The 24,749-nt window shown below is 39.1% G+C and overlaps 1 protein-coding gene across 6 annotated transcripts in view; it reads left to right on the forward strand.

Annotated features, from left to right (window-relative positions):
• ZEB1 (zinc finger E-box binding homeobox 1) overlaps positions 1-8,416 on the forward strand; it is a 194,629-nt gene extending 186,213 nt beyond the window's left edge. For all 6 annotated transcript variants that reach the window (XM_022580645.2, XM_089906352.1, XM_022580643.2 and 3 more), the window contains 3 exons: positions 1,982-3,789; positions 5,612-5,792; positions 5,916-8,416. In XM_022580645.2, coding sequence (XP_022436353.2) covers positions 1,982-3,789; positions 5,612-5,792; positions 5,916-6,481 — 2,555 coding nt within the window. In that variant the 3' untranslated portion in view covers positions 6,482-8,416. The remainder of the gene's footprint in view (positions 1-1,981; positions 3,790-5,611; positions 5,793-5,915) is intronic.
• Positions 8,417-24,749: the final 16,333 nt, after the last annotated feature.

The raw sequence follows: 24,749 nt of genomic DNA on the forward strand, positions 1-24,749 counted from the left end.
GCTCTTCATCAGTTTGGAAGTATGGCTCGTGGAAGAAAAGTTAACCCAATTCTGTGGCATCAGAAGCAAACTAGTGCAGGGAAGTAGGCGTTCCAACAAGCGGACTTTGGCTTAGTACTGCGCCTCTGTCTCACTGCCTTTGGAAGGAATCACTAACATTTCTTGAGAGCACACTGAGTTTTGCTATATAATCTCATATAACTGCTACACCAGTCCAGTGAGGATGTATCTACATTTATTTATGCACCAAAACACTGAGGCTTAAAAAGGTTAAGAAAATAGCCTGTGACAGAGCCAGAATCTGAACCCAGATCCACGGTCCTCAGCAGAGCCAGACTAGACTGTCTTCCACAGAGCTGTCCAGCAGCAGTAGACTCCTTTTAATAAAGGAGGTTAAGCAGAGATGAGCCAGTGTCAAGGATGATATAAAATGAACTCTTCATTGAGAAGGAGGCTATATAGAGGGCTTATTAGATTCCTTCCAGTTCTGATTTCTTAGATATAAATTTCTATGAAAATATAATGCACTTGTTTTAAAGTTTACAACACTGAAGTTACATTACTACCAGAGCTTATGTTGACTTTCTTGCTGCTTTCCTTTTAATTATTAAAAAGAAAGGGGGAATGTGTTGGGGGGGTGGGATGAACTGGGAGATTGGGATTGACATGTATACACTAGTATGTATAAAATAGATACCTAATAAGAACCTGCTGTATAAAAAATAAATTTCAAAAATTCAAAAAAAGAATAAAGCTGAATATACCAGAAACTAACACAACATTGCAAATCAACTATACATCAATTAAAAAAAAAATAAAGTGGCTATAAACATCAAAAAAAAAGGGGGGGAGATAAAGAGCTTTAATTTTGCTACTGAGTAGATAATCAGCATCGTCACATTTCATAATTTTCATAATTAGCCATTCATTCATCTAAAGAAGGTTTTTAAAGAGCATCTCCGTGAGCTGCTGAGCCGCACTGTAACAGGTGCAGGTAAACGGCCCACAACACCTGGAGTTTGCTACCTCCCCGAAAATGGGCATCAGTAACCTTTAAATTATAAACGATGAACTATAAGTTAAAGCAAAAGGAAAAAAGAAATAGGTTGTATGTAAATATTTCATGTAGCTCAGTGCTTCTCAAAATTTTCTGTCAAAGTATCCCTACTGGCCTTGTACCCTGGAAGGTCTAAGGAAGCAACTTAAAGGAGGCCTCTGTAAGCAGGAAGCTTCTTTGTTTTTTTTCCTAACGTTTCACAGAAACGTTGAATTTGTGCAACATAGTCTAATCTGTGTCTTAATATTTACATGTTTTAAATTACCATAACCACTATCGCTAAAATTGAAACTGTAAGATGCTTTTCATACCCAGTAAAACATTGCCTGATATATCCAGAAGTACATACATCCCAGTTTAATAAGCCAAGGCTTATAACAATACCTTGTATTTAAAGTTTTCTTCCCATTGAAAAAGATATTTTCAAGGAAACCTGTGGAAACCTGTGGATATGGGAAGGATAGATATTCATGACTCATACAGTTAAGGCGAGATGTTCATACATGTTAAGCCTTACGGGAGATTTACTTTTCTTTCCTCTAATATTAATTTCTCCTACAGATGGTTAAGTAGAATAAAATATAGAAAAAATTACATAAATTGGTGAAACAGGATAAGAAAAACATTACTTGAAAGAGTAGGATATAATTTTTTGGTATTTGAGAATGATTTGAACGTTTAAAAGTTTGCAGAAATGTTGGACACATATGCTGAGAAGACTCTTTTATTGGTTAGCACGTAGTTCAGACTCACGTTTTACTGGTGTTTATGACATTTACGTAGGTTTTGAACGTAAAGTGATGATTCTAAATAAAATTATATTACAAACATACATGGTAACCCCTTTTTAAATTGATACTGCTTGTTTTAGGGAAAACGTGGATACGTAAAAATTTATGAATGTAACTTTTTGTTGTTGTTTAGGAGAGAAGCCATATGAATGCCCAAACTGCAAGAAACGTTTTTCCCATTCCGGTTCCTATAGCTCACACATAAGCAGTAAGAAATGTATCAGCCTGATGCCTGTGAACGGGCGACCACGAACAGGGCTCAAGACCTCGCAGTGTCCCTCACCATCTCTCTCGGCATCACCAGGCAGTCCCACGCGACCACAGGTACGGCAGAAGATAGAGAATAAGCCCTTCCAAGAACAACTTTCCGTAAACCAAATCAAAACTGAGCCTGTGGACTATGAGTTCAAGCCCATAGTGGTTGCTTCAGGAATCAACTGTTCAACCCCTTTACAGAATGGGGTTTTCAGTGGTGGTGGCCCCTTACAGGCAACCAGTACTCCTCAGGGTGTGGTGCAAGCCGTTGTTCTGCCAACGGTGGGGTTGGTGTCCCCCATCAGTATCAATTTAAGTGATATTCAGAATGTACTTAAAGTGGCAGTAGATGGTAATGTAATCAGGCAAGTTTTGGAGAATAATCAAGCCAATCTTGCATCCAAAGAACAAGAAACAATCAGCGCTTCATCCATCCAGCAAGGTGGCCATTCTGTTATTTCAGCCATCAGTCTTCCTCTGGTTGATCAAGATGGAACAACCAAAATCATCATTAACTACAGTCTTGAACAACCTAGCCAACTTCAAGTTGTTCCTCAGAATTTAAAAAAAGAAAATCCAGTCCCCACCAACAGTTGCAAAAGTGAAAAGTTACCAGAAGATCTTACTGTTAAATCTGAGAAGGACAAAAGCTTTGAAGGAGGGAATGACAGCACTTGCCTCCTGTGTGACGACTGTCCAGGGGACATCAGCGCACTTCCGGAGCTAAAGCACTATGACCTGAAGCAGCCCGCCCAGCCCCGTCTGCCCCCCACCCCAGAAGGTGCCAAGCCCGAGGCCTCTGCTCCCTCGGGGTCCGGAGACGGCAGTCTGTCTCCCAGCCAGCCACCTTTAAAGAACCTCCTGTCTCTTCTGAAAGCATATTATGCTTTGAATGCACAGCCAAGTGCAGAAGAGCTCTCAAAAATTGCTGACTCAGTGAACCTACCGCCGGATGTAGTGAAAAAGTGGTTTGAAAAGATGCAGACAGGACAGACTTCATTGCAGTCTTCTGAAGCATCTTCTCCCGAGCCAGGCAAAGCCAACATCCCAGCTAAGAACGATGATCAGCCTCAGCCCACAAACGCAGATGAATCCCAGGACGGCACAAGGAATCTCCAGAGTCCTCTGAAGATAACTAGCTCCCCCGTCCTACCAGTGGGCTCCGCGGTCAATGGTTCCAGAAGCAGTGCATCATCCCCATCCCCCCTCAACCTCTCCTCCTCCGGAAACGCACAGGGTTACTCGTACCCGTCAGAAGGGGCACAGGAAGAGCCACAAGTCGAACCTCTTGATCTTTCACTACCAAAGCAACAGGGAGAGTTATTGGAAAGGTCAACTATCACTAGTGTTTACCAGAACAGTGTTTATTCTGTCCAGGAAGAACCCTTGAACTTGTCTTGTGCAAAAAAGGAGCCACAAAAGGACAGTTGTGTCACAGACTCAGAACCAGTTGTAAATGTAATCCCACCAAGTGCCAACCCCATAAATATTGCTATACCTACAGTCACTGCCCAGTTACCCACGATCGTGGCCATCGCCGACCAGAACAGCGTTCCGTGCTTGCGAGCGCTGGCGGCCAACAAGCAGACCCTGCTGATCCCCCAGGTCGCCTACACGTACTCGACTGCAGTCAGCCCGGCGGCCCAGGAAGCAGCCCTGAGGGCGGCCCAGCCCAACGGAAATCAGGTAAAGAATGCCCGCACCCTCGGCCTCTACTGGTCAATTGCTCGTTTGACTTTTTTTAGTGAATTTTTCTAATAAAAATCAGTCCCAAGAGAGCCAAGCAGCTTGTTAAGCTGTCATTTCTGAAAGGAAATAGATGAATGTGTGCCTTAGTACTTTTCAACGGCAGTTTTGTTATTCTGCTGAGAAAAGGGTCGATGAGTCTCAGCTAAATATTGACTGTTTGAAACTAGAGACAGAAGAGGAAAGTAAACCTGGAATGCTTACTAATCAGACTTCTGTTTTCTAGTCAGATCCCAAAATTCGTTAACGTTCTGTGTCGATTATGATCATTCGTAAATGAGAACTTGTTCACAGACATTTCACACCAGGCAAACTTAGCTATCACTTTTTATGTGTTAACACCTCTGTTTATAAAAAAAAACTGTAAACAAACAAAAATTAAGTATATAAAGAATTCATCTAGTGAATTTACTAATGACTTTATAAGCTGTAAACTACATAGTGTTCAATCATAATGATACATGAGGGAATATTCTTGTGAATCTATGTTTGCAGTTTCCTCTTTAACTCCCCCCAAATCCATGACGGTTTTGATAGAACCAATGTGTGTGATTGCTGTGTGTCTCACTGTCCGGGCTTTTTCTCTGTCACTGACCTTGATGTCTCTCCATTTTTTTACATCAATTTCTGATTAAATTTATCTCTAGTATTCATTTGATTCAATCTTTTTTTCCAAATATTTGCTCTAAGTAGGTGCAGCTAAAATAATTACAGTATCCTGTTCAAGTGTGTTTTGCTGCTTTTGGTCTTTAACTATTGCTACCAATGGGCTTCCCGTAATTGTGGTAACTCTTGAAAAAGTTTTCACACGGCTAAATTTCTCACTAAGTCTAAATTTTGGGTATATAAAACACTCTTCATGCCTTTGAATAATAAACAGGGAGCCACAAACATTTCAGTTAATCATCCAACTAGATCAAATAACGTTGAAAATCGAGTCCCTTTAGCACCATTAGCAGCTCGCAAATGCCAGAAAACTGTCGGCACTTCTCCCGCCTCACAAAGCCGTGAGAAACGTGGAAAACCTTTGAACTTGTAGAAAATTTGTGAGTTTAGAATGGAAAACTTCAGAAAAGACACAGGATCTTAGGGGCCCAATCCCACTACAGGCTCCCTGAAGAATTATTCTACTGGCAGGAGGCCCAGGTTTCCTTCCCAACCCTATCCCTAACCCGAAACTCTGAAGATTCGTTGTTTAGCAAGTGTTCTTGTTTAGAAATGTAGACCCTCCTACATTGTTTCCATCTTGCTCCTTAGAAAAGTGATAGGGAGACAGTGGAGTTTAGTTCACAAAACTCTAAGGTTCTGGAAGATACAGTTTGAAGACCACTTTTTTAAAAAACAGAATCTTAATTTTTGCTTAGTGAAACCCAGAATGAAAAAGTGAAGGTAAGTGATGCAGTCACAAATCTGTGATTGTTTAGCAAACTCGTAAGTTAAAACTTTCTGCCAATTTCTCATAAATTAACGATTCATATGGAACTAGGTGGACTGTGTTAGTACTGCATTTTGTATTACTTATTTTTGGTGTCCTTTCTTCTCGGCGCCAGCTGGCCCTGGGTTTGCTGCGGTTGTGGCTGTAGCGCCCCTCCCTTTTGTCTGTGTCAGCCCCACCTGTCACCTGGCCCTCCCCTTGGAGCCTGCTTTGGTCAAGTTGTGGAAAGTGTAAATCACAGTAGTTCTTTAATCTGTGCTTTTATTCATGTCTCTTGTTTATCTTGTAATTTTAAAGGAAATTTTCCTACTTCTTTGTCTCCTCTAGGATGAAAGGCAAGACACTAGCTCAGAAGGAGTATCAAATGTAGAGGATCAGAATGACTCTGATTCCACGCCACCCAAAAAGAAAATGCGAAAGACAGAAAATGGGATGTATGCTTGTGATTTGTGTGATAAGATATTCCAGAAGAGTAGCTCGTTGTTGAGACATAAATACGAACACACAGGTATGTACGCTCGTGAACCTGGCAGTTTTGGAAAAACAAATTTATAACCATTTCCAGCCTGAAGTGCCCCGAAGCCCGTCGGCTTCGTGCCATCTTATTTCATAGCTGTGCCCTTATTTTCAGGTAAAAGACCTCACGAGTGCGGCATCTGCAAAAAGGCGTTTAAACACAAGCACCACCTGATCGAGCACACACGCTTGCATTCCGGGGAGAAGCCCTACCAGTGCGACAAGTGCGGGAAGCGCTTCTCCCACTCGGGCTCCTATTCCCAGCACATGAACCACCGCTACTCCTACTGCAAGAGGGAGGCCGAGGGGCCCGAGCCGGGGGCCGCGGGCCCAGGGGGCCCGCCCGCGCACCACGCGGGGGCCCGCGCCTCCCCCTCGCAGGGCGACTCTGACGAGAGGGAGAGCTCCACGCGGGAGGAGGACGAGGACAGTGACAAGGAGGAGGAGGAGGAGGAGAGGGAGATGGAAGACCTGCAGGAGGAAAAGGAAAGTGGAGGACCGCAGGGGGGGGAGGGGCGCGAGGGGGAGGGGCGCGAGGGGGAGGGGCGCGAGGGGGAGGGGCGAGCCAACTCCGAAGGTGCGAGGGAGGGCGCAGGAGCTGGAAGCCCAGCCCACAGTTTAGAACACAAAGTCAGCCAGGGCGCTGAGCAGGTGTCTGAAGAGAAAACAAATGAAGCCTGATCGTTTTTCTAGAAAGAAAGAAAATTCTAATTGGTAATGAAGTTTGTTCTATGTTATACATGCTTTTCACGGAAACACAGTAACCTGTATACTGTGATTTCTGTTCACTACTGTGTAAAGTAAAAATTTAAAAAAATACAAAATACCAAAAAAAAAAAAAAAAACCACACACAAAAAAAAATCCGGGTGTGCCTGAACCTCAGACCTAGTAATTTTTCATGCATTTTTCAAAGTTAGGAACAAGTTTGTAACATGAAGCAGATTAGAAAACTTAATGACTCAGAAAGCAAAGATGCAACAGGTTAAAGGAAACTGATTGATTACTTAGATAAGCATCTGGCATTGTTTCATTTTATCAGTATTAATTATCACTCTTACGTTGGTTTATTCTTAAGCTGTACAATTGGGAGAAATTTTATAATTTTTTATTGGTAAACATATGCTAAATCCGCTTCAGTATTTTATTATGTTTTTTAAAATGTGAGAACTTCTGCACTACAAAATTCCCTTCACGGAGAAGTATAATGCAGTTCCAGACCGTGCTAACTACCATTTCTAAATTCAGTCTAGAAGGTAGTAACTTCTAATATTTAGCTGTCATAGTAGAGCGTATTCTCATTTAAAGTGTATCGTTAGCCTTAAGAAAGCAGCCGATAGAAGAGCTGAAGTTTCTTACTCATGTGGTTTAAATGGAGTTGAAAAGATTGCCGTTGAGCTCTGATTGCAGGGACTAACAGTGTTGATACTGGTGAGGACAGCAGAGTCGTCAGATCGGTGTTTGTGATTGTGTTTGAGTACGTGGTAAACAAATATGAAGGATGTGATATGAAGCTTTGTATCTCCTTTGGCCTTAAGCAAGACCTGTGTGCTATAAGTGCCATTTATCAGTATTTTCAAGGCTCTGACCAGCCTCCGTTCATGCGTGGCCTACAATAACTAGCATTTGTTGATCTGTTTCTTGTATCGAAATTCTAAAATAAAACTCAGAACCACTGACTCTGTCAGAGAAGCCAAACACTGGGACATTTCACCCTTTAATAATTCCTCCGTATTCATTTTGCGTTAATTGACTTTCAGAATTTCTCTACAGAAATGAAACGGAAATTTTCTAATCTGCTTTATCCATGTACTTGCATTTCAAACATGGACCTGCCACTGTTATTTGGCTCATAATTGTTTCCAAATGTTAGTTATTATGGACCCAGTTTATTAACAACATTAGCTGATTCTTACCTATCAGTATTATTTTATTTCTTTTAGTTTATAGATCTGTGCAACATTTTTGTACTGTATGTCTTCAAACCTGGCAGTATTAATACCCTTCTTAACTGACATATGTACTTTTAGTTTTAGAAAACTTTTATATTTATGTGTCTTATTTTTATATTTCTTTATTTATTACACAGTGTAGTGTATAATACTGTAGTTTGTATTAATACAATAATATATTTTAGTATGAAAATTTGGAAAGTTGATAAGATTTAAAGTAGAGATGCAATTGGTTCTCTTGCATTGAGATTTGATTTAACAGTGTTATGTTAACATTTATACTTGCCTTGGACTGTAGAACAGAATTTAAATGGGAATGTATTAGTTTTACAACTACAATCAAGTCATTTTACCTTTACCCAGTTTTTAATATAAAACTATTAAATTCTGAAATTCACTGTGTGACTAACGGCATGATGCTCTGCGGTTTTATTAAGAGATTAGTCTAACCATGAAGTCTCGCTTCCTTACAAGCCAAGCTAGGGCAACCTTATATAAACAGTGTTGGGAACAACGTTTAACATTTTGTGCCAATTTGTTCCTGTATTCATGTATGTAAGTTACAAACCTGACTCTTCATTTTTAAGTTCCTTGTTACACCATGGTCATTTTCTAGTTTTTTACCAGACTCCCCCATCTCACAATAAAATGCATCAACAAGCCTGACTTACTTGCTGTCATTCTTTTAATCATTATCAAGGTTTTCTTTGGAAAACACTGTAACACACATGGGGGTATGATACCGCCATCCTGCACTTGGTTTGTCTTGGGCTGGGTCTGGGGAGACTGAATGGTGTAGACGTTCCCCCCTAAATCGTGGATTTTCCTGCGGCTGGGTGTTTCTGGGAAGGTCAGAGGTGACACTAACGAACGGCCTCCCCGGAGCTTGCTTCCTCTTCCCGAACCCCTTCGCCCCTCACTCCTGACCCCGTGGCCTCTCACCCTTCGGGAAGCCTGCGTTAGGTGCCTTTCCTCTGGGCTCCCACAGCCCCTGTACCTGCCTCGTCATCTCAGCCCTTATGCTGTGGCTCGCACGCCGCCCACCAGGACGGGCCGTGTCGGCCGCTGGGTCACCCGCCCGGCAGAGTGCCCGGCCCAAGTGCATGCGGCCACATTGGTCGAAGGAGAATATAATTTGCACGTTAACAGGGCTCAGCTGTGTCTTTCTTTACTACTCTTTTGCTTCTATATGTATGTTCAGTGATTTCAGCAATTTAATAATTTTTTACTCAGGCCCTACGGAACACCAGACATAGCAGACAAATTGTAAACTACGCCTTTCCCATCGCCTTCCTCCTCTGATTTGCGAGCTTATTTCTGGGTGTCGTCTTTCTGGTGCTTAACCCAATGGTACACGACACAGGCATTCAAGGCCTCTGGTAGGAACTGATGGGACAACCCTCCCCTTCTTATGGCCTCATGTTCCTAGGTGATCGCTGTCAGCATGGTGCCTCATTTCTCCCGTCACTGAGAAGAGCTACCCAATAAACAAATGCATTGTATAGGGTTAGAAAATAAGAGTAAATAACCCTTCTTAGGAGACATTGGTGCTATAATCACTAAGGAGCAGCTCAAAGAAGGCAGAGTTCTCGATACATACGGGTAAACGGCTAAGAAAGGGATCCAGGTTCATCAGACAGGTTCTGAAAATGAAACTGCGTGAATGCTTCCCATTACTCCCCCAAGCCCCATAACAGCAAGAGTGTCATTTGTCCTTGACTTGTACCATGCACACAGGTGCTTCACTGCTGTTGTCAAAGCTGATTTCACAAAAGCCTTGCAAGATTGAAAGACCATGTGCCCATGAACACAGACATATTAAGTAGCAGAATAAAGACTGGAACATGGGTCCACCCGACTCTAAGAGCCGTGCCCTCAACTAGCCTGCCTCACATCTCACTTAAGAGTAGCTTACACCATCTACATTTAAACTCAATCCTGGCCTTAAGTAACATGAGTAGAAAATGTCAGCAAGGCCAATATACATTTTATACCATGATGAAAAAGAAAAGCAAGGGCAAGGGTTTTTCAAATCTGTGTGCAAACTTAAAATTAGCCTTGAAAACGTGTAAATGCAAACTCAGAACAGATCTCTTAAGATCAATTAGAACAACCACAATATGGTCTTTGTCTTCTGAACCTAAAAAAAAGCATAAATTCCTCTGTTCTAGTGAACAAATACATTCCACTCAATACACATTTTTTCCCAAAAACACATGGGACATTCATGAAGAGAAACCATCTTATGGGCCATAAAACAACCCTCAAATTCAAAAGAATTGCAAACAAAGTGGTTTTACTCTGACTACAAAATAATTAAACTAGAAATCAGTAACAGATACATCTGGAAAATCCACCCCCCTCCGCAAAACTACTGGAAATTAGACAACACATTTCTAGGTAAAATATGACTGTTATAAATTATGAAGAACTAAGTAAAAATGAAAATGCAACATCAGAAGTTGCCGTGTGCAGTAAAGCAGTGCATGTAAGAAAATTTATAACATTAAACTTTTATTAGAAAATAGAAGGTGCAGTCATCTAAGCTTCCACCTTAAGAAATTAGGAAAAGAATAAAATTAAACCCAAACCAAGCAGAAAGGAGGCAATAATAAAAGGAGACAATGGCATAGAAAACACAAAAACAATTGAGTAAATCAATGATATCAGAATCTGATTCTTTGAAAAAATTAATACAATTGATAAACCTCTAGCCAGACAGATCAAAGAATAAAAGAAAGGAGACAAATCACCAAGAACGAGAGAGAAGATCTTCTTGCAGATTCTACAGGGTAAAAGGATGAAAAGGAAGTATTATGAACTTTATGCCAATGAATTTGACAACTTTGATGAAAATGTCACGTCCAAAATACCAAAACTCACTAAAGGAGAAATAGATGACCTGATCAGTCCAATCACAAAGAAATTTCTAGTTAAAAATCTTCCCACAAAGAAGACTCCAAGCCCAGATGGCTTCACCAGTGAATTCTACCAAAAATTTACAGAAGTTATTGTACCAATTCTACACAAACTCATCCAGAAAATAAAAGGAAAACACTTCCCGCCTTAGTCTGTGAAGCAGCAGCATTAACCTGATAGGAAAACCAAACAATGATATTACAAGAAACGAAAACTACACACTAATAGCTCCCTGGATGCAGATGCAAAAATCCTTGACAATGGGGCTTCCCTGGTGGCGCAGTGGTTGAGAGTCTGCCTGCCGATGCAGGGGACACGGGTTCGCGCCCCGGTCCAGGAGGATCCCACATGCCGCGGAGCGGCTAGGCCCGTGAGCCATGGCCACTGAGCCTGCGCGTCCGGAGCCTGTGCTCCACAACGGGAGAAGCCGCAACAGTGAGAGGCCCGCGTACCGCAAAAAAAAAAAAAAATCCTTGACAAGATATTAGGAAATCATTTTGAATAGTTTATCAAAAGGAAAGTACATTACAACCAAGTGGAATTTATCCCAGGACTGCAAGGTTGTTTTTGCATTCAAAAACCACCTTGTAAACCAAAATTTTACACAGTTTTTACATATTTACATCATATTTACAGAGCAAAAAGAAAAACTATATCATCTTAATAGGTGTACAAGAAGCATCTGACTAAATTCTACACCAAGTCATACAAGTTCTTGGCAATCTAGGAATAGGAGGGGGTTTCCTCAACCTGACAGAGGGCACCTGCAAAAAAACCCCATAGTTAATAACTTTGAAAAATTAAATGCTTTCCTCCTAAAATTATGAACAAGGCAATAATATCTGCTCTCACCCTTTTATTAAGCATTGTACTGGAGGTCCCACGAGGTGCAACATGACAAGAAAAATGAAAGGCATACAGATCGGGGAAAAAAAAGTAAAACTTTTTATTTGCAGACAGGTTGGTTGTCTATGTCGAAAAAAAGGAATTTACAAAAAAGCAACTAGAAAAGGTGAGAGCAAGGTTACAGGATATAAGGTCATTATGCAAAAATCCATCATATTCTTATAGTAAGGGTAAAATGGAAATTTAATTTTTTAATGTATGAAATATTTAGGGATAATTTAGCAAACTACGGGCAAAACCCAGGCACTGAAAAATACAAAACACAGCTGAAAGAAATTAAAGGTGCAATGAAAATGAAAAGATATTCCATGTTTATTGATCAGAAGATTCAATGTCATTGCTGTGTCAGTCCTCCCCAAATTTATCTATTTTTTTTACTTTTTTAAAAATTTATTTATTTTATTTATTTTTGCCTGTTGGGTCTTCGTTGCTGTGTGTGGGCTTTCTCTAGTTGCGACGAGCGGGGGCTACTCTTTGTTGCAGTGCATGGGCTTCTCATTGTTGTGGCTTCTCTTGTTGTGGAGCAAGGGCTCTAGGCACGTGGGTTTCAGTAGTTGTGGCACACGGGCTCAGTAGTTGTGGCTCACGGGCTTAGCTGCTCCGCGGCATGTGGGATCTTCCCGGACCAGGGATCAAACCTGTGTCCCCTGCATTGGCAGGTGGATTCTTAACCACTGTGCCACCAGGGAAGTCCCTATCCTCCCCAAATTTATCTATTAATTCAACACAATTCCAGTGAAAACTGCAGCCACATACTTGTAGAAACTGACAGTCTTATTCAACATTTATATGGAAATGCAAAAGACTTCAAGTAAGCAAAAGAATTTTGGAAAAGAAGAATAAAGTTGGAGGACTTAGACTACCTGATTTCTAGTGATACTATAAAGCTACAGTAGTCAATACAGGGTTGTACTGAATGGACAATACAGGGTTGTATAAGAATGGACATATAGATCAAGAATACAGAATTAAGAGTTAGGAGGAGATCCACATATTCATAGTCAATTGGTTTTTGCCAAAGGTGCCAAGATAATCCAATGGTTAATTGATCATCTTTTAAAATGTACTGCTGATAGATATCCATATGCAGGAAAATGAACTCGATCCTTATGTCACACCAGACATAGAAATTGTTTCAAAATAGATTGCATACTTAAACATAAGAGCTAAAAGTATAAATCTTTTGGAAGAAAACATAAATTCTTTGTGACCTTCGATTAGGCAAAGATTTCCTAGATAAGATACAAAAAGGATGAATGAGTCATAGAGGAAAAGAATTGATGAATTAAAATTTATGAAAACTTTAAAATTTTGCTCTCCAAAAGATACTGTCAAGAAAATCAAGAGGGAAGACACAGACTTCTTCAAGAGGGAGAAAATATTTGCACACGTATATCTATATACCCGAGAAATGAAAACGTGTCTACACAAAAACCTGTACACAATGTTCATAGCAGCATTACTTACAATAGCTAGAAAGTGGAAACAGTCCTAATGTCAATCAACTAATGAATAGATAAATGTGGTATATCCATACAACAGAATATTATTTCATAGTAAAAAGGAATGAAGTACTGATGCATGCTACAACATGGATGGACCTTGAGGACCTTACACTAAGTGAAAGAAGCTAGTCACAAAAGATAAAATATTCTGTTATTCCATCATATGAAATATCCAAAATAGGGCAAATCTAAAGAGACAGGAAGTAGATTAGGGCTGGGGATGGGGAGAGAATGGATACTGACTGCTAACGGGTATGGGTTTCTTTTGGGGACAGTCGAAAGTTCCAAATTAGATTGTGGTGATATTTGCATAACTCTGTGAATATACAAAAACCATAAAATTATACACTTTAAATGGGTTGCTTTATGGTATGTAAATTATATCTCAACAAAACTGTCAAAATATATGCATATATATTAATAAGACAGCCCAATTTTTTTTTATGGGACAAAAGATTTGAACAGATACTTTACCAAAGAAGACATACGAATGGGAAGTGAGCACATGGAAAGATGATCCACATCATCAGGCATTAGGGGAGGCAAAGTAAAGCCACAATGTGCTACCACTACACACCCAAGAGAATGGCCAAAATTTAAGACTGTCAGTAATACCAAATACTGCACAGGCTATAGAGCAACCGGAGCTCTCCTACATTGCTGGTGGGAATTTAAAACAGTACAACCACTTTAGAAAATAGTTTGTCGGTGTCTTATAAAGTTAAACACATACTTAATATATAACCTTGAAAGCCCCACTCCTTGGTATTTACCCAAGATAAATGAAAATATATGTCCACTCAAAAACTGTATTAAAAATGTTCATAGCAGTTTTAGTCATAATAGCCAAACTGGAGATAACCCAAATATCTTATCAACCAGGGAACAAATAAACAAACTGCAGAATTTCCATACACGGGAATAAGTAACACATAAGCAATAAGTAACATATAACAACGTGGATGAATCTGAAAAGCAGATATGCAAAGTATAACATGAAGTGTGGTGGCCACACAGGTATACACCTTTGTAAAAACTGTAAAAATTACCCTTTTTGATGCCAATCCTCCATTTCCTTTATTAATCAAAAGATCAAAACAACAGGTAGTAAGCGCTGTCCTTGTGTTCTAAGTATATATTTGAGTTGTGTTGCAGTAACTCAGTACTTCTATTATTGGAGTAGGTTTCTTCTTTCAGTCTTAGAGTACTAGAAGGTGGGAAGGGGACTATCTCTTAAATGCAGACATATTCAAGGCAAAGTGCAAGTTAGAATTTTTTAAAAATCATCTGGAGCTTCAGAAAACGCTATATTCTATTATTATTACGTTGGGGCTTGTATATTCTTTTTTATTGCGGTAAAATATATACAATATAACGTTTACCATTTTAACCATATTTAAGTGTACAATTCACTGGCATTAAGTTCATTCACAATGTTGTACAACCATCACCACCACCCATTTTTCATCATCGCAAACAGAAACTCTGTACCCAAAAGTCCTCATCCCTCCCTGTCCCCAGCCTCTTTAACCTCTATTATACTTTGTTATATTTTCCATCTCTATGAATTGCTCTACATACTTCATATGAGTGGAATCACACAGTGTTTGTCCTTTTGTGTCTGGCTTGTTTCACTTAGCATAAAGCCCTCAAGGTTCATCTATGCTGTAGTATGTATCAGAACTGCATTCCTTTTCAAGGCTAAATAATAGTCCATTGTATGTATATGTTACATCTTGTTTATCCACTCATGTATTGATAGACATCTAGTTGTTTCCGCCTTCTGGCTATTGTGAATAATGGCCCTGTGAACATTGACTTGCAAGTATCTCTTTGAGCTCCTGCTTTCAATTCTTTTGGGTGTATACCTAGAAGTGGACTTGCTGGATCAAATGGCAATTCTAAGCTAAACTTTTTGAGTAGCTACCAAACTGTCTTCCACAGTGGTACACCATTTTATATTCCACCAGCAAAGCACAAGCATTTCAATTTCTCCATGTCCTTGCCAACACCTGTTATTTTGTTTTGATAATACTTATTCCGATACATAATACTTATTTCTTCCAGTCAGACAGACCTAGGTTTAAATCTCAGAATGTTAGGAATCACTTCTCAGATTCTTCGTTTATAAAATGTATTTAATATGCTCCCTCATGAGGATTAAATGAGAAAATGTGTACAAATGTTTCAAGCATATGCACACATAAGTAGGTGCTTAATAGAAGAGTTTCTCTCCTAACTATTCATCTTCACGTACTGCCCATTAATTTTCCTTAAGTACAGCTCTGATTATAGCTCCCTGTTCATGTGTGACCACTGCCTATGGAGTAAAAGCCAAATTCCTTAGCAGTTACACCTTAATTTCCCCTAATATAATTAGTAGCTCATACTTGCTGAGCACTTACTTTATGTCAGACACTGGGATACTTGTATTATACTTATAACCTGTTTAATCCTCATAATGACACTATGAGATAGGCCCTGTGGTATAATAAAAAATGTACATATTGGGGAAGGATTGTGGGAAGATGGTCAAGTAGGCAGCACCAGGCTCTGTCTCCCCACCTAGACAACAATTACCTAGGCAGAATATGTCTGATGTAACTAGTTTGGTACCCTGGGCACTAGTGTCCAAGGGAAAAGTTGGAGAGTAAATTGAAGCTAATTTTGGTCAATTTCCAAAGTTAATTTTTGGTCAACAGGAGCAGCTACCTATCCCCCAACCCCAGCCTGTGAAAGGCACCTGCACGCATGTCGCTGGAGTATCTTGCACACAGTGTGCAGGATCCAGGGTGGACAAAAAGAACCCTGTGCTCCAAATGGCAGACACCTGTGCTCTGTTCGCTGATTCCTGCTTCTGATCACAGAGGCGGCAGCCACTGTTGTTACTCCTCCCCCAAGTGTCACAAGCCCCTCTCCTTCTGGATGAAGTGATTTCCATCCCCCATTCATTTTTCACTTTAGGAGCCAGACATGAGGACATTCAAAAACAACTAATATATGGGGAAAATTAGAAAGTGACTGCACATGCCCAGGACAAGGCTCAGAAAAGACTTGAGAAAAAACTTAAGTTTACACCTCAGACCAATCCCTGTCTCAGAGACAGATTATAAAAATAAAACAATAACAAAGAGCAGACCCTGGGGAAAGGGGAGAATCTGATTTCCAGAGTTACTACATCATTAGATTCAAATGTCTAGTATTCGACAACAATGACAACAGCAAAAATCACAAGGCATAGAAACAGGAAAGTGTGGCTCATTCAAAAGAAAAAATAAATCAACATAATTGTCCCTGAAAAAGACCTGATGGCAAATCTACTAGACAGAGATGTTAAAACAACTGTCTTAAAGATACTCAAAGAATTAAAGGATGATGTGGAGAAAGCCAAGAAAATAAACAGTGAACAAAATGGAAATATTAATAAAAATATAGAAAACCTAAAAAGAAACCAAAAAGAAATTCTGGAGCTGAAAAGAACAATAACAAGTTTAAAAATTCACTAGGGGCACTCAAAAACAGATTTGAGCAGGCAGAAGAAAGAATTAGCAAACTTGAAGATAGGGCAACAGAAATTTTCAAGTCTGTAGAACAGAAAGAAACAAGATTGAAGGAAGGTGAACAGAGCCTAAGGGACCTGTGGGACACCACCAAGTGGACCAACATAATATGCATCATGGGATTCCCAGAAAAGAGAGAGAAGGGGCAGAGAGAATAGTTGAAGAAATAATGGCTGAAAACTTCCCAAACTTGATGAAAGACATGAGTATAAACATCCAAGATGGCCAGTAATCTCCAAGTAAGATGAACTCAAAGAGACCTACACCAAGACACATTATAATCAATCTATCAAAAAATAAAGACAAAGAATCTTGAAAGCATGTAGAAAGAAGCAAATCATCACATACAACGGACCCTCAATAAGATTATCAGATTTCTCATCAGAAGCTTTACAGGACAGAAGACAGTGGGCTGATATATTCAAAGTGCTAAAAGAAAGAACTGTCAACCAAGAATCCTATACCCTGAAAAACTGTCTTTAAAAATGAAGAAGACATTAAGACATTCCCAGATAAACAAAAGCTGAGGGAGTTCTTCACCATTAGACCTGCCCTGCAATAAATGCTCAAGGGAGTCCTGCAAGGTGAAATGAAAGGACACTACATGGTAACTTGAAGCTGCATGGAGAAATGAATATCTCAATAAAAGTAACAGATGGGAAATTATAAAAGCTAGTATTAACGTAACAATGATTTGTTACTGCACTTTTCATTTTCTACACGGTTTAAGAAATTAACAAATTTAAAGAAAAAATTATTAGTGTAAAAGCTAATATTACTGTAACTTTGGTTTGTAACTCCAAATCTTGTTTTCTACATAATATAAAGGACTAATGCATTTAAAATAATTATCAGTTTATGTTTGGGAGCATACAATGTATAAAGATGTAATTCTGTAACATCAACAACCAAAAACGGTGGGGACAGAGCTGTAAAGGAACAGTGTTTGTATGTTAATAAAGTTAAGTTGGTATAACTTTAGAATGTTAAATGTAATCCCCATGGTAACCACAAAGAAAATAGCTATAGAATATACATAAAAGGAAATGAGAAAGGAATTTAAACATCTCACTACAAAAACTCAACTAAACACGAAGATGACAAGAATGTAGCAAATTGGGGGGGGAAGCTATAAAGCATATAGAAAACAATGACAGAAGTAAGCCCCTCCTCATAAGTAATTGTTTTAAATATAAATGGATTAAATTCACAAATCAAGAAACAGATATTGGCATGTGTATAAAAACACATGTTCCAACTATATGCTGTCTACAGGATAATCATTTGAGATCCAAAGACACAAACAGGTTGAAAGTGAAAAGATGGAAATGGATATTATGTGCAAACAGTAACCCAAAGGGAGCAGGGGATAGGGCTATTAGTAATATCAGACAAAACAGACTTTAAATCATAAAAGCTTAGAAGAGACAAAGAATGACATTACATATCATAAAACGTTTAATACAGCAAGAAGGTATAGCAATTATCAACATTTATATACCAAATGATAGCCCATCAAAATAAATGAAGCAAAAACTGACAGAACTGAAGGAAGAAATAGAGAGCTCCATAATAATAGCTGGAGACTTCAATACTCTACTCTCAATAGTGGAGAAAATAACCAGACAGAAGGTAAGTAAGGAAATAGAAGACAACACAATAAACCAACTAGTCTAACAGACATATACAGAACACTCTACCCAACAACAACAGAATACATATTTTTCTCAGGTGCACATAGGACATTCTCCAGGATACACCATATGTTAGGCCACAAGTTAAGTCTCAATACGTTTTAAAATATAGATATTATACAAAGGATCTTCTCTAACCACAACTGGATGAAAGTTAGAAATCAGTAACAAAAAAATTGGAAAACTCACAAAATTTTAGAAATTAAGCAATATGCTCTTAAACAATTAATGGATCAAAAAAAAAAGAAATCACAAAGGAAATTAGAAAATACTCAGAGATGAGTAAAAATGAGAACACGATGGAGGTGGGGCCAAGATGGTGGAGTAGGAAGACCCTGAGCTCAGCCCCTCCCACAAGCATGTGAAAACTACAACTATGTACAGAGCAACTATCTGTGAGAACAACCTGAAGACCAGCAGAAAAGGTTTTCCACAACTAAAGACACAAAGAAGGAACCACAATGAGATCGTTAGGGATGGTAGAGATACACAATGATCTGACCCACACCCGCCAGGTGGGCAACCCACAAATGGGAGGATAATCACAACTGCAGAGGTTCTTCCCAAAGAGTGAGGGGTCTGAGCCCCACATCAGGCTTCCCAGCCTGGAGGTCCTGCACCAGGAAAACAAGATTGCAGAATGTGTGGCTTTGAAAGGCAACAGGGCTTGTGCATGGGAGAGCCAGAGGGATCTAGGAAACAGAGACTCATAAGGGGCACACAGTAAATCTCACACAGTGCAAGTCCCAGCGCAGAGGCAGTGATCTGAAGGGCGTCTGGGTCAGACCCACTTGTTGGTCATGGAGAGGCAGGAGGCAACTGGTGCCCCTTGGGGACACAGACACTGGCAGCAGCCATTTTGGGGGGCTCGTTCTACCACCAGGACACTGGGGCTAACAAGCACCATTTTGGAATCCTCCCTCTAGCCTATTAGCAGCAGGGGCTTACCCACCCACCAGCAGACTGACATCAGCCCCAGGACACCCACCCGTGGGCTGGCATCAGTCCCAGGACCCCTCAGGACAGGCAGCCAGCCACCCAGGGATTAGGCTTCACCAACCAGCAGGCCAGCACCAGCTCTGCCCCCGCCATGCCATGCAACCAGCTGTGCCAGGACCCCACACCACCTAACAGCAGGCCAAGAGCCTCCACATGAGCTAGGGCCATGCAGCCAACTGGGCCAGGGATCAGGCCCACCGACCAGTGTGCCCACAGTAGTCAAACCAACCACAACATAACAGTCTACACAGCCTACGTGAGGTGACCAGAGGGGAGTGGGCTGCTGGGCCCCACAGAACGTCTTCTACCTAAGGCAATTTCTTCCAGATTAGGAAACGTAACTGGATTACAAATACACAGAAATAAACACAGAATTAGACAAAATGAGGAGGCAGAGGAGTATGTTCCAAATGAAGGAACAAGACAGAAATGAGAAAAAGCACTAAGTGAAGTGGAGATAAGCAATCTACCTGACAACGAGTTCAGGGTAACGATCATAAAGATGTTCAACGAACTCAGGAGAAGAATGAACACAGTGAGAAGTTTAAAAAAGTTAAAAAGTATAAAGAAGAACCAAACAGAGCTAAAGAACACAATAATTGAAATTAAAAAGTACAATAGAAGGAATCAACAGTAGATTAGATGACACAGGGGAACGGACCAGTGAACTGGAAGATAGTAGTGGAAATCACCGAAGCTGAACAGAAAAAAGAAAAAAAAATTTTTTTAAATGAGGATAGTTTCTATGACAAACTAGGATACAATGGAGAAAAGACAGCCTCTTCAGTAAGTGGTGCTGGGAAAACTGGACAGCTACATGTAACAGAATGAAATTAGAACACTCCCTAACACCAGACACAAAAATAAACTCAAAATGGGTTAAAGACCTAAATGTAAGGCCAGACGTTGTAAAACTCTTAGAAGAAAACATAGGAAAAACACTCTTTGACATAAACCACCGCAAGATCTTTTTTGACCCACCTCCTAGAGTAACAGAAATAAAAATATAAACAAACAAATGGAACTTACTTAAACTTACTTTTGCACAGCAAAGGAAACGATAAGCAAGACAAAAAGACAACCCTCAGAATGGGAGCAAATATTTGCAAATGAAGCAACTGACAAAGGATTAATCTCCAAAATATACAAGCAGCTCATGCAGCTCAATATCAAAAAAACAAACAACCCAATCCAAAAATGGGCAGAAGACCTAAATAGACATTTCTCCAAAGAAGACATACAGACTGCCAACAGACACATGAAAGAATGCTCAACATCATTAATCATTAGAGAAATGCAAATCAAAACTACAGCGAGGTATCACCTCACACCAGTCAGACTGACCATCATTAAAAAATCTACAGGGCTTCTCTGGTGGCGCAGTGGCTGAGAGTCCGCCTGCCAATGCAGGGGACACGGGTTCATGCCCTGGTTCAGGAAGATCCCACAGGCCGCGGAGCGGCTGGGTCCGTAAGCCATGGCCGCTGAGCCTGCACGTCCGGAGCCTGTGCTCCGCAACGGGAGAGGCCGCAACAGTGAGAGGCCCATGTACCACAAAAAAAAAAAAAAAAAAAAAAAAACTCTACAAAATATAAATGCTGGAGAGGGTGTGGAGAAAGGAACCCTCCTACACTGTTGGTGGTAATGTAAACTGATACAACCACTATGGAGAACAGTATGGTGGTTCCTTAATAAACTAAAAATAGAACTACCATATGATCCAGCAATCCCACTCCTGGGCATATATCTGGAGAAAACCATACTTCAAAAAGATACACACACCCCAATGTTCATTGCAGCACCATTTACAACAGCCAGGACATGGAAGCCTCCTAAATATCTAACGACAGATGAATGGATAATGAAGATGTGGTACATATATACAATGGAATGTTACTCAGCCATTAAAATGAATGAAATAATGCCATTTGCAGCAACATGGATGGACCTAGAGATGATCATACTAAGTGAAGTCAGACAAAAACAAATATCATATGATATCACTCATATGTGGAATCTAATTTTTTAAAATTATACAAATGAACTTATGTACAAAACAGAAACAGACTCACAGATTTCAAAAACAAACCAAACAAACCAAAGGGGAAACATAGTGGGGAGGGATAAATTAGGAGCTTGTGATTAACATACACACACTAATATATATAAAATAGATAACCAACAAGGACCTACTGTTGTATAGCACAGGGAACTCTACTCAATATTCTGTAATAACCTATATGGGTAAAGAATATGAAAAAGAATGAATATATGTATATGTAACACTGAATCACTTTGCTGTACACCTGAAACTAACACGACATTGTAAATCAACTATACTCCAATAAATTTTTTTTTAATGAGAATAATTTAAGAGCCCTCTGTGACAAAATCCAGCATACTAACATTGACATTATAGGGGTCTCAGAAGGAGAAGAGACAGAGAAAGAGGCAGAGAACATATTTAAAGAAACAATAGCTGAAAAATTCCCTAACCTGGGAAAGGAAACAAACAGGTTCAGGAAGCAAAGAGAATGCCCAACAAGACAAACCAAAGAAGTCCATCCACACCAAGAAATATTATAATTAAAATGGCAAAATTAAAGAAAAAGAGAAAATCTTAAAAGCAGCAAGAGAGAAGCAAATAGTTATGTACAAAGGAACTCCCATAGACTATAAGCTGACTTCTCAGGACAGAAAGGAGTGGCACAATAAGTTCAAGTGATGTAAGGAGAAAACCTACAACCAAGAATACATTACCTGGCAAGGCTATCATTCTGGTTTGAAGGAGAGATCAACAGTTTTACAGACAAGCAAAAGCTAGAGGAGTTCAGCACCACTAAAACTGGCTTTACTAGAAACATTAAAAGGACTTCTCTAAGCAAAAAAGAAGGACCACAACTAGAATGTGAAAATTATAAAAACAAAAACCTCATTGGAAAAGGCAAACATAAAGTAAAGGTAGTAAATCAACCACTTATAAAGATAGCAGAAGGTTTAAACACAAAACTACTAAAATCACCTATATTCACAATAAGTAGTTAAGGGGTCCACAAAACAAAAAGTTGTAAAATATGATGTTAAAAACATTAAACATGGGGAGAGGAGAGTAAAAAATGCAGACTTGTTGGAATGCATTCAAACTTAAGAGATCAGCAACTTATATATATATATATATATATATGTAAAAATAAGCAATATATATAATAATCATATGTGCTATATATAATATATAGCATAACTATACTATATATGTAAATATGAACTTAATATGAACTTTAAACAAATGATCTATAATAAATACACAAAAATAAAACTGAGAAAGGAATCCAAACATAACACTGATGACAGTCATCAAATCACAAGGAAAGAGAACAAAATTAAAACACAGAAACGAAAAACGACTACAAAAACAACCTGAAAACAGTTCACAAACTGGCAACAAGTACCTGCCCATCAATAATTACTTTAAATGTAAATGAGCTAAATGCTCCAATCAAAACACATGGAGTGGCTGAATGGACAAAAAACAAAAACACAAGACCCAAATAATACGCTGCACTCAGGAAACTCATATTAAATGTAAAGAAACACACAGACTGAACATGAGATGATGGAAATACATATTCCACACATAAGGAAATGAAAAGAAAGCTGGGGTAGCAATACTTATATCAGACAAAATAGACTTTAAAACATAGGCTGTAACGAGACAAAGAAGGACATTACATAATGATCAGGGGATCAATCCAACAAGAAGATATAACAATTTTAAATATACATGCAGCCAACGTAGGAGCACCTAAATACATAAAGCAAATATTAACAAATATAAAGGGAGAAATTGACAGTAACACAATAATAATAACTTTAAAAATAATAATAATAACTTTAATAGCCCACTTAAATCAACGGACAGATTGCCCAGACAGAAAATCGATAAGGGAACACTGGCCTCAAATGACACATTAAATCAGATGAACCTAATAGGTATATAGATAACATTCCATCCAAAAGCAGCAGAATACACTTTTCAAGTACATATGGAACATTCTCCAGGATAGATCTCATGCTAGGCCACAAAACAACTCTCAGTCAATTTAAGATGACTTAACTCATATCAAGCATCTTTTCAGATCAGAAAAGTATAAGACTAGAAATCAACTACAAACAACAACAACAATCAAAACACACACACACACACACACACACACACACACACGCACACTGAGGCTAAACAATATGCTACTAAACAACCAATGGGCCACTGAAGAAATCAAAAAGAATATCAAAAATACCTGGATACAAATGAGAATAGAAACAATTCAAAATCTATGTGATGCAGCAAAAGCAGTTCTGAGAGGGAATTTTTTAGCAATAAAAGCTTACCTCAGGGAACAAGAAAAATCTCAAATAAACAATCTAACCTTATATCTAAAAGGAACTAGAAAAACAAATAAAACCCAAAGTTAGTAAGAGGAAAGAAATCATAAAGATCAGAGCAGAAATAAATAGAGACTTAAAAAACAATAGAGAGGGCTTCCCTGGTGGCGCAGTGGTTGAGAATCTGCCTCCTAATGCAAGGGACACGGGTTCAAGCCCTGGTATGGGAGGATCCCACATGCCGCGGAGCAACTGGGCCTGTGGGCCACAGCTACTGAACCTGCACGTCTGGAGCCTGTGCTCCACAACAAGAGAGGCCGCAATAGTGAGAGGCCCACGCACTGTGATGAAGAGTGGCCCCCCGCTTGCCACAACTGGAGAAAGCCTTCGCACAGAAACGAAGACCCAACACAGCAAAAATAAGTTAATTAATTTTAAAAACAAAACAATAGAAAAGATCAATGAGACTAAGAGCTGGTTCTTTGAAAAATAAAGAAAATTGATAAACCTTTAGCCAGACTCATCAAGAAAAAAAGAGAGGGCCCAAATCAATAAAATCAGAAATGAAAAAGAAGAAATTACAACTGAAATAATGTCATATGCTGACAGATGAAAACTAGGCTTATCACAGTGTTCATTTTGTAATGTACAAAAATATTGAATCACTACATTGTACACCTGAAACTAATATAATATTATAAGTCAATTATACTTCAATAACACTCCCAAAAAGAAAAATGTGCCCAAATGCTAATAATTGGTGAAAATATGTTAAAAGAATATATGGAAGCACTGCAACTTTTCTGTAAGTTTTAATTTTGTTTAAATTATTTTTATAAACCCAAAATATACCAAAGTTACAGGATGCAGCAAAAAATGGTGCTAAGAGGGAAACTGATAGCTATAAACATATTAAAAACAAGAAAGATGTCAAATCAATAAACTAACTTTATAACTTAAGAAATTAGAAAAATAAGACCTAAACCCAAAGCTAAGAGTAACAAGGGAACAATAAAGATTAGCGAAGACATAA

The sequence above is a fragment of the Delphinapterus leucas genome, chromosome 2, assembly GCF_059928025.1.
Source record: "Delphinapterus leucas isolate spDelLeu-1000000601 "Yukka" chromosome 2, BTC_Dleu_Yukka2, whole genome shotgun sequence".
Lineage (NCBI taxonomy): Eukaryota > Metazoa > Chordata > Mammalia > Artiodactyla > Monodontidae > Delphinapterus > Delphinapterus leucas.